Source organism: Sylvia atricapilla, chromosome 2, assembly GCF_009819655.1.
Source record: "Sylvia atricapilla isolate bSylAtr1 chromosome 2, bSylAtr1.pri, whole genome shotgun sequence".
Taxonomy (NCBI): Eukaryota; Metazoa; Chordata; class Aves; order Passeriformes; family Sylviidae; genus Sylvia; species Sylvia atricapilla.
In genome coordinates, this window is record NC_089141.1 from 51,251,027 (window position 1) to 51,261,281 (window position 10,255).

At 41.0% G+C, this 10,255-nt stretch overlaps 1 protein-coding gene across 3 annotated transcripts; it reads left to right on the forward strand.

Moving 5' to 3' along the window:
* Positions 1-128: 128 nt before the first annotated feature.
* On the forward strand, positions 129-10,143 carry CKAP2 (cytoskeleton associated protein 2). Of its 3 annotated transcripts, none has more exons than XM_066313224.1 (9): positions 129-214; positions 1,794-1,881; positions 2,678-2,753; positions 4,451-5,271; positions 6,276-6,441; positions 6,926-7,093; positions 7,622-7,694; positions 8,406-8,796; positions 9,677-10,143. In XM_066313224.1, exons 1-9 carry the CDS (start codon positions 154-156, stop codon positions 9,912-9,914), a joined length of 2,082 nt encoding a protein of 693 aa, XP_066169321.1. In that variant the 5' UTR covers positions 129-153; the 3' UTR covers positions 9,915-10,143. The 3 variants fall into 3 exon arrangements, with proteins under 3 accessions (XP_066169321.1, XP_066169322.1, XP_066169323.1); XM_066313225.1 differs by having other exon boundaries at positions 142-214; positions 2,675-2,753; XM_066313226.1 differs by lacking the exons at positions 129-214; positions 1,794-1,881; positions 2,678-2,753 and adding an exon at positions 4,015-4,095.
* The last annotated feature ends 112 nt before the right edge of the window (positions 10,144-10,255 follow it).

The window sequence follows — 10,255 nt, forward strand, 5'->3', positions numbered from 1 at the left end:
GCGCCCTCTAGCGGCGGCGCGGGGAGCGGCCGCCATGTTCTCCCGCGGGGAGCGGCGGGAGGGCAGCGCCGCCCGCCATTGGCCAGTTCAAGCCCCGCGGCCGGGCCAATCGGGGCGGCGCCCGGCGATTCAAACGCTCGGTGCGCGGAGGCCATGGCAGCGCGCGCGGCTCCGCAGCTCCCCGCTAGCCGCAGGTCCGAGCCAGCATTCCGCGGTAAGGCCGGGACACCGGGCGGGGATAGGGATGCGGAGTCCCGGGCACCGCAGGGCATCGGGAGGCAGAGCCGCGGGCCGGCCGCCCGCCCGCCCGCTTGCCCGTGCCGGGCTGAGCGTTACCGGCCGCCGTTGCAGCCTCACGCGTCGCCGCGGCGGGTGCAGGAGAGCTGGTGCGAGAGAGGAGCCGGTCGGTCCCTCTGGACAGTGGGAGGGGAGGGCAGGCGCTCCGGGCGAGGTCGGAGACCCGGCAGGCTTTGGTAACAGCTCGCTGTTGTGGTCTTAGAGCTTGCGAGCGGGCGTACGAGACTTCACCCTCCTTTGGCAGGGCTGGGACCGGTACGGGCCCCACCCCGCCCCACCCCATCCCACCCTATCCCCTGCCCCAGGTAGGGCTCCTGGGCTGGAAGCCTTCCCTCATGACAAGGGGGATGCCCTGACGTCAAAAGCATCCTCTCGAAAGCAGCAAGTGCGGCGCCGACCTAGACCTGCGCTCCTGTGCTTATTTCCTTTCTGACCGATTCGGCTTCTGCAAGCTCAAGCAAGGGAGTCGCTTTGGTGGGGCTTTGCTGTTTGTGCGAGGGGCGGTGAGCGCCGCCTTTGAAGCAGAAGGTGCTGGGAAGCTCTGGGATGCACGCCGAGCTCTCTGCCGTGCAGCTGCTCTTGGCAGGGGCACCACTGCTGTACGGGCTGTGGTAGCTCCTTCAGAAGCAGGTGGTGGACACTGCCTCCTGTACGCTTTGTCCAGAGAAGGGCAGGGAGCTGGAGCACAGGCTCTGCGAGGAGCGGCTGAGGGAGCTGGGGGTGTTCAGCCTGGAGAAGAGGCTGGGGAGAGACCTTATCCCTCTTAGAGCTGCCCGAAAGGAGGGTGGAGCCACATGGGGACTGGCCTCTTCTCGACGGTGATGAGTGACAGGCTGTGCCGGGGGAGGTTGAGGTTGGACATTAGGAGGAATTTCTTGACCGAGTGGGTGGTTAGGCATGGGAATGGATTGCCCAGGGAGGTGGTGGAGTCACCATCCCTGGAGGAGTGGTCACAGCTGTTCTTAGGGCCTTTTCAGGATCACTTCATGCTGGTATTAACACTCCCAGTAGTCTTAACGTTTGTACAGGTGTCCGAGTGACAGTGGAAGAGAATCAAATGATTTTACAGATGGTTAGTTGGGTTCACGTGCATAGTGCTTTTCATGTGTGCTATACTTGCTATTGCCACAAGTGAAAAGTGTGCTTGCTGACCAACAGTAGCTATGTGACATACTGGACAGGCATACAGAAGATAACAGCAAGCCTGACTTCTTCATATCACAAATTTGTGTTTCTTTTAGCTTAATACAGTAAACCAGCCATTTTGTGTAGTTGTGAAGTTACATTCAATCATTCCTTGAATACTGCCCTTCTTAAGAAATTTGGGAATGTGTAAGATATTGAGATGTGAAAATAAAAGATTTCTTAATCTGTAGTGTCTATATTTTGTCATGTCTTAAAGCTTTTCTATCTGCATTTCCTTCTTGACTAAGAAAGTTTAGCATTAATATTTTAGCTGAAAATGTAACAAGTCTGTCTTTCTCAAAATCTGCTAGAGCAAAGACGACAGAAAGTCGAAGAATATCTATCAAGAAAGAAGACTCTTTCTGCTGTGCCCATTCAAGAAGACCAGAGGTCGATCAGGTAGCATTTCTGCTATGACTTACATTCACTTATTTTCATATTCACTAATGTTCCTTTGTTTTCTTCTCACCTGATTTCAGTAAGATCCTCTGATGCAAACATACTGCTTGCAAACTAGAATGTTCATTTTCAGTCACATGCAGTAGTGCCACGTCTCTTACATAACAGATCACAAAGTACCTGAGGAAGAGTTTGGATTTGTAACTTTTAACTGAGATGTTTTTCTTCTGAGTTGTCAATACATTTCATAGTTGTCAACATTTTCATAGTTGCTAGGAGACACTACTGGTCTTGGTGGTTTTGTAATTTTCTGGGTAGTCTGGTGCCAGCTCTGGTGCCTGACTGAAGGTTTTGGAACCTATCAGTGTGGCAGGAACTACATGTCCTTGTTCAGACTTGCCTCAGATGGTCTGGGCTTTCATGGCTGCAGTAGCTGAGCTTCAGCTTCTTGTGTTATTCCCCATTTCCCTTGAGGTGCAGCAATTAGAAACTTGACCTTCTGTAGCAGATGCCTCAGACTAGACAAGTTTGTACTCATTCTTAAACATGAGAAATTACAGCTGCAGTAAATTTCAGTCTGTTAGACAGCTCTTTATGGTGTAAGAAGGGATGTTTTGCAGCCTGGGTTCTGATCAGTGGTTGCTTAACATTTGTTCTTGCTAGAGGAATAGTGCAAGCTAAACAGAAATGCTTCAGTATGAGTACATTCTGCAGACTGCCAACTGAAACATGTGAATGTCCTCTAAAAATGCATTCCTTTGTTGCATGATTTAAGATGATTTTTTTTTTTAAGCAGTAGCAGAACTAGGAGAGCGACTACCAGTAAACTGCAAGGCAAGTTACAGCTCCCAACATCTCCCAGGCCAGAAATGGTAAGTTTTTGACTGATGCTTAAATACTGATGGCACTCTGTTTCTATGGCTACAGCCATTCACTTACTTAAATCTATTTGTTTTATGACTTTCAGAGCAAGAGAAGTTTGCAGGTGCAAAGGTGTGCTTTGTTAAAACTTTATTTAGTCACTGCTTATTATGTGCTTTTTGGAAAGCTGTCACAGTAGGAAATGGGTCATATTGATATTCAGTTTGTACCCAACAGGAGAGAAAGTTAGAGGATACCATTATGGCTAAAATAATGCTTAAATGTTAACAATATTTTTCAAGAATCTCAGAGGGGGTTTTGATACATTTTCTGAACTTATTGAAAATCTGGGTAGGGTCTTCTGTCACAGTAAAAAAGTTTACCGTTAGATGAAAGAAAGCCAAACTATTAACAAAATGAACTGTTGAGTGTGTATGTTTTTTCAGTGATGTGCTGGCAAAACTAATGTAATCAGAAGTAGATGCCAATACCTAATCAGAGTTTAAGGAACTGTGTTCCCTGTATCATTTTATGTCACTTTCCTGGAATTAAGGTGCAAATGGTTGTGTTGCTTAGAAATAGCAAAATAGAGATTCTTCTCCATACCTGTTCTCAGGGAAAGGTGAGGGAAAAATAGACATAAGACCTGTGTTCATGTTAGACAATTTAGAGTTAGGGTTTTAGAAGATTTGAGATATGGAGTTATTTGAGAAGAAAGGCAAAAAAACTTAAAACTTCAAAACTGAATGTTGAGAAAGATAGCAAAACTGAGAACAAGTGGTTTTTTTAGAAATTTCCTGAAGGGACATATATTTTTCTGTATAAATGTCTTGTGTGATTTAAAGTTGAGTTCAGCTACCTGGTTTCCTGAAATAACAGTCCTCACACTTAAACTCTAGTTATGCAGGCTTTGTCAAATCTGACTATTAAGCCTCAATGACAGACCAGGAAATTAGTTTTCTTTCAGGTCAAGGGCATTTTCCTTAAAGTCTGCTCCTGCAGACTTCCATGTGTCATTCAGGTGGTTTCTCCTGCCTTTGGATATTTCACTCTTCCAAAAGCTGCTGCTTGGACAATGCTGAATTAGTTGCTGTAAAGCAACTTGTTTGGAGGAAAAGACTAGATTCCATTTCTCATGAGGGATTGTGCTGAGAACATATGGCTGAGAGTTTCAGTAAAGCCATGTAAAACTGATTTAACTATTCTCAACTTGCAGCATCCTACATCTCAATAGTAAGAAAAATTCTCTTATGGCAATATCTCCTTGTGTCCTAATTGCTACTTTACTTGCTACTGGGTGTTAGTAGACTCTTCACACTAAGGGGAGGAATGGTGCTGCCATTAATTGCTGAGGTATGCAAACAAATACTGCTCTTCACTATATACAGCCTAAGCAAGTTTCTACTTTATAGCTCTTTTAAGGAGGTAATTTGGGCAGTTTGAAGCCAGCAGTTGCTTTAGGAGTTTTAATTCTTACTTCCAAGGCATAATTTAAGCAATTTTAATTTGTTTTTTGATGTGAATTCTACAGTAGTAGTTGACAAATAATCTACTCAATATTTATACGTTACTTCTGTAGGCACCTTTAAACTGGCATTTACTCTTAAGCACTTTAGTCCTGTAAATCATTGGAAGCCTCTTTGGAAACAAGTAACATCCATCATGAGCATACTCCTAACATCTCCATGAATTTGCTTTTGATTTCCAGGAAAATAAAGAGAATGCTGATAAAGTGTCATGGGACCAATCAATTGTAAACTCAGAAAGAGATGTTACTTTAGACTCTTCTATAATCCCACTGACAAGTTACGTATCAGGGACAAACTGTAATCTTGAAAATCAAGCTCCAATCAATAAAGTCATTAATATAAAACCTCAGCATGTATCACTTAGCAAGGCCATCTTGGAATTAAAAAAAATTAAAGAGAGGCATTTGACAGCAGAAAAACAAAATGAAAGTATCATCATACCAAAGAAACCAGCTCTTGGCAGATATCGTGGCAGAGTTATCCAATCCAAGATAAATTCTTTCTGGAAAGCAGCAAAAACAGAGGGAGAAAAGAGTTCTTTGCCAGACAAGAAGACTTTTCCTTCTGCTACCAAACAAGCAGTGAATTCTTCTTCTGTGAAAAGTTGTAATGCGGTTCTGAAGACCATCAAAGTCACAAACAATACTAAGTCTGTAAAACCAAGTAGTGTCCTGTCATTGCACAGCAAACCATCAGACAAAGCTGCTACTAACTCACAGTCTGGTCTGAAAAAACAGCTGACATTTGCTGTGGCACCAAAGAAAGTAATAGTCCCAAAAGTGGTTGGTGGAAGGGGACCACAGCCACTGAAGGCTGCTTCTGGCAATCCTGATCGCAAAGTGCAGGGTGTGAAGAAATGTGCAGATTTTTGTGAAGATGCAAGGCCAGAAGCTCCAGCAAAATCAACTTCTGTTACTCCTGGTACAAAATCTGGACAGAATTCTAGAACAGATGGCAACAGAAAATCTCTTCTGCCAAAAGAGTCAGCAGAAGAAAGACGGTAACTAAATTACTGTTGTAGTTTACTCTTGGAAGTTATTTAGGCCTTTCCCCCAAGAATATCTAGTTTGATCTATTTGTTGCTGTATAGACTGAAAAACAGAGAGCTATGTGTTTGGACTTGATGCCCAAGAACAGGAGACTAAAACTTCAGGCTTAAACTGATAAATCAGGATTCAATTGCAGGAGCTCTCCAGGCTTACAACTTTTCCAGTGCAGCTAAAAATAGATGTTGGTGGAACTGGTTTTTTTTTTAGTCTAAATTTTGTAACAGCCTTAAGGCTGACAGATAATCCTGTAAATTAGTTTCACAGTTAAAAAAAAAATGACTGAGGCAAGCTGTATATAGGCAGGAGCATCTTTACAGACTGAAGGAGAGAACTTGTCAATGGTGTTTTTCAGTTTGGTGAGTGCAGCATAGATAAGGGGCAGGAATATGATTCACAGTCTAAAAGTTATTTAATATTCCTCATAAAGAGCTCCTTGAAGTAAGTCACATTTACTAAAAATTGATGGTCTATGGGGTAGGGTTGAAATGAAACATTAAAACAGAACTGTGCTTCTTATCAGTTTCAGTTTTTTATAAATTGTGTGATAGGGTTATTTTGGGCTGTTCTCCATTCTTCACACTTTGTCTTAAGATATTAGTTTCTAGTTTTCTGGTTTGAAGTGCGTTGGGGGGAAAAGGTGGGACAGATGAATAATTCAGAAGGTTTTTTACCTTCTTTTGAAAACAAGGGTCTGTAACCTAAGTCTCTTGTTGCAGCTGGAAGAAAAGAGATTGAAACACTTTAATGTGGTTGATACCTAAAGCAGACAGTAGCGTGTGTAGTTCTGCAATCTTCATGCAGATCTAAAATGCAGCTTTATTCCTCTTGGAATTAAAAGAAGATGACTTATACTACCTGGAAAGTGTATCTTGGCATGATTTATCCTAATTAGTGTCAATGTAAAAAAACTATATAAAACATCTGTCACTTCAGCTAATAATATTCCCCTATGCAGAGCTCGCCTGGATGAATGGAGGGCATCTAGAGGAAAAGTGATGAGACGACCTCCTATACATGCGCTTCTGGGACCCCAGTCTAAACGTGAAGAACAAGAATTCTCTGCTGCTGATACAGAAAAGATCAACAAGACTCTGAGTGAATGCCTGCAGTTAACAGAACAGGTACTTGGACCCCACTTACTGAGTTCTGATCATATAGGTCCTGACAACACGAAAGTGTTAGACGCATGAGAGTGAGATATAAGAGACGAATTGTTCCCGAAGTTAAACAATATCATATCTTTTGTCAACAGCTGAAGAAATTAACCTTTACTAACTCACTGAGCTACTAAATAAGTATAGGCAATAATAATAGTAATGGAACTATAATGTAATGAGAGAGCTAGAAGGAACCTAAAACAAGATTGCATTTCCAGAAACTTGTCTATACTTCTGAAAAAGTCTGTTTGAAGTATTTCTGAAGGTGCCCGTACATCTTACTACCCCTTCTGCTTCCAATACTGTATAAATAATTCTAATTTTAAAGAACAGATGAATAACAATTCTCCCAAAGAAAAAAACCCTTGCTTTCTACTTCAAAAGTAGCAAACTACAGCACCTCAATGTGTCAAATGCATTTAAGCCTCTACTTTTGTTTTGACTTTAGGGACATCAAGATCATGAAGTACGTGCCATGCTGGAAGATCTGATACAGAGCATTCCTGGGGTTAAAAAGCTTGCAAAATATTGGATCTGCTGTATGCGTCTTGAACCTGTGGGCCATCTTGGAAAGCTTATTGCTGCCTATGAGGAGGCCATTTTGGCAGGAGCGATGGTAAGCAACTTTTCTTAAAATGTGAGATTAACAATAAGAAAGGCATGAAAGTATGTATGGCATGTAAAATACAACTGCTTCTGATTTTATTAAATACCTTTAGTAGTAGGAGGAGAGCCATGTGACTTACCTGACCATAAAAAATGGATTTGGTTTGCTTTGTAGCCACTGTGGGTACTACTTTGAATAAGAAAGGTTTAGGGTCATCAAATTGCCCATATGATGTCCTGCCTAGAAGGAATTAAGGACTGCAATTTCTAGTACCACTAGAAAACCAAAATAGAACTTAATTTTACCCTTATTGGTGGACTTCATTTCTGTGCTTTAATATCAGCAAGATTTCAGAGCATCAAATATTGAAAATACAGGATTCACTTGGGTCTGAACAGCATTAAGTAAAGGATTTGTAACATGAACATCATGTGGCCTGCTCCACTTTCTCTGTAACTATTTTACCAATCAAATAAGCTGAAATGATAATTAATTTTGGAATTGTTTTTCTAAAACAGTACAACTTTTCTTTTTCAGCCCAGAGAGGAATTGCGCCACACGCTAATAGATACAATCAAAAATACTAAAGGTCTTTTTAACTCTGACAATGGTAAGTCTGAGTACTCTGTTCTAATTATATGTTTGACTTGACAGCCAACACAAACTGTTTAAGCTATCTGTACTGGTACTGAATTTTAATTAATGGAAGGTTTTCCATGATCATTTTATACTCAATTGTCTTTGAAAACAGTCTTGGCTAAACAAATCCTTTTCAACAGTGGGCATGTTGAAATGATTGGAGATGCTCTTGTATACAAACTTGTTTAAACTTTATCAAAGCTGTTGTCCAGCTGATAATCAAAGAGTAAATGAAAATACGCTCGTGAGTTAAAAATCACTGCCTCTGACACAAACTCCTTCACTACCAGAAGCCTGGTTGTGTTATGGCATAGTGTCAATTAAAGGCTGTAAATATTCTAATTTTGGAAGTAAAGTAGCCATAAATATTTCCATTCAATGTAACATGATCTGATAAGTATCTCAACCCAGAAATTGGCTGAAATACTTGTTGAGAGCTGCTGCACTTGAAAAGGAAGAAAATGACTTCTCAGGATGTGTTCCTAGCCTGAGCTTTCAGGTTGCAGGTTCTTGAATGTGGCTAAAATTATAAAACATTTAAATTGTTGTGGCTCAGATTCCAATGCATATTTAACTTTTATTCTCATGTAAAACTCTAAGATTTCACATATCTCTCAAAAAGTCTTCCCTTTAGTTGTAACTAATTGCAAGTGTACTTTCTTCAATGTACTTTCATTTTTAGGGGGGACTATGATGGAAGCTCATTTAAGTGAGGTAATAGAAGTCAGCAAGGAAGCAAATTTGTCTGTAGAGCCAGTTCAGGAAACCTTTAAAGATCTCTGCCCTGATGATGACCAAAAAGAAGAGCGTGATATTAAGAAGGCAGAGGCAAGCAGTGAAGCTATCAAAAAAGAAGAAATTGATTTAGACTTAAAACCAAGAGGAGAGATCTCGCCAAAAAAGAATAAAAAGCACAAGGCTAAAGAACGGGCAAAAAAGAAAGGAAAATCTGAAAAAGAACAGAATGAGGATGGAATAAAAAATACAGCCCAAGCAATTAATTCTCCTGAGAAGGAGAATGACACATCTCACTCAATGAGATATAACCCTCCTACTACACCCTATTTGGAAAGGTAAGATTACTTCAGGTAACCATGGAGAGTCTCTGGTGTGTGGAGTAACTGTTTGGGCCCTGTTAAAACAGGGGAGGCACTGCATTTATGAATATAAAAAGCTCTCAAGAACAGCATTTTTAGGATTGCTTCCTCTTCCTTCAGAAGGAAGTATTTCTAAGTAAGCTTCTCTCTTCTCTATTTACTCAAACTGTTTTGCTTTTTGGATGGTTCTATACAGAACCATCCAAAGATGTAACAGAGTAACCAGACTTTTGTAGCAGAGGCCTAAATTCCAGATTTAGGATTCCCTTTCACTGACAACATGGCAGTAGCAGTTCTACATTGAGCTAGGTAAAGAGAAAGATGTCTCCATTCTTCCCCTTTTCAAATGTAGATGAGGTTGTATATCCTATAACACAGAATTAGTGAACAAGATGTAACTGGCCTACAAAGATAATTTTAATTGTATCTTGAGGCAAAATCCCGGGTGGTAACCTCAGTACAAACCAACTAATACTTAAATTTTTTTTTTTGTCATAACTTTTCTTCTAAGACAGTAGACTTAGGCAAGTTGTGCTCAGCTTTGATATCTGATGGAGTCCTGGCAGCTGTCTACTGTCCCTTGCAGCAGGAAGAAAAGCTTCCCGTGATGCAATAGGACAGAATCTTTCTTTGGGAACTCTTTTCAGGAAGTTTTCAGGGTTAAAATACTTTGCCCAAGAAAAGTTTTACATCTGGTTTTAACTGAATGAATGGGAAAGGACCTGTTTCCTTTGGCTATGGAAATGGGATAGAGTTGAACAGGAATCATGACTTGCTGTTGCTGCAGAGCTAACTTATATGATGAAGTGCCTATGTTTAGTGGGTTTTTGTTTGGTTTTTTTTTTCTTTTCCTAAGTGTGAAGATGCATCCTGAGGCAAATGAGTGCAGTGCTAAAGATCTGAAAATTGTAACTCCTTTGCGATATTCTCAACGCATTCGAGAGAAGATGTGCAAGCTGCCTGATGCTGTTAAAGATCAAGATCCATGTGTCTCTTCACTTGAGCAGCTGGGAGACTTGGAATCAAAAGGCACTGTGTTGATCCGCAAACAGAGCAATGCTCTCCTGGAAACAAGTGCTGAAATAGAAGAGTAAAAGTAGGGCTACTGCTACAGGGCGGGTTAAAGATTTGATACACTTTAGGGAGAGTTGAGGGGTACTTGTTTTATGCAGCTTTGAGAAAGGAGCTGTCTAAAATTTTTGTGGACCGCCTGGGTCACTAAATAAACTTTTAAAATTTGTACTTTTTCAAAATTGTAACAAAATCTGTCCTGGTTTAAGTACTAGACTAAGTACTGTTCTCTTTATGTTGACTGTGTATAACCTGGTAGTTGAAATAATAGTAGTGTATAGCTAATACCTACTGTTTTCTTGTCGCAATTCCTGTGGATTCCTTAGAAACACGTACTCTTTTAGTTTAAGAAAACATAGTAATG

Bases quoted from the DNA above. Each gene is read 5' to 3' on its own strand.
- CKAP2 (XM_066313225.1), top strand. From the start codon at position 154: ATGGCAGCGCGCGCGGCTCCGCAGCTCCCCGCTAGCCGCAGGTCCGAG. The intron at 2,754-4,450 runs GTAAGTTTTTGA...TTTGATTTCCAG, and splicing joins CATCTCCCAGGCCAGAAATG to GAAAATAAAGAGAATGCTGA. The intron at 7,094-7,621 runs GTAAGCAACTTT...TTTCTTTTTCAG, and splicing joins CCATTTTGGCAGGAGCGATG to CCCAGAGAGGAATTGCGCCA.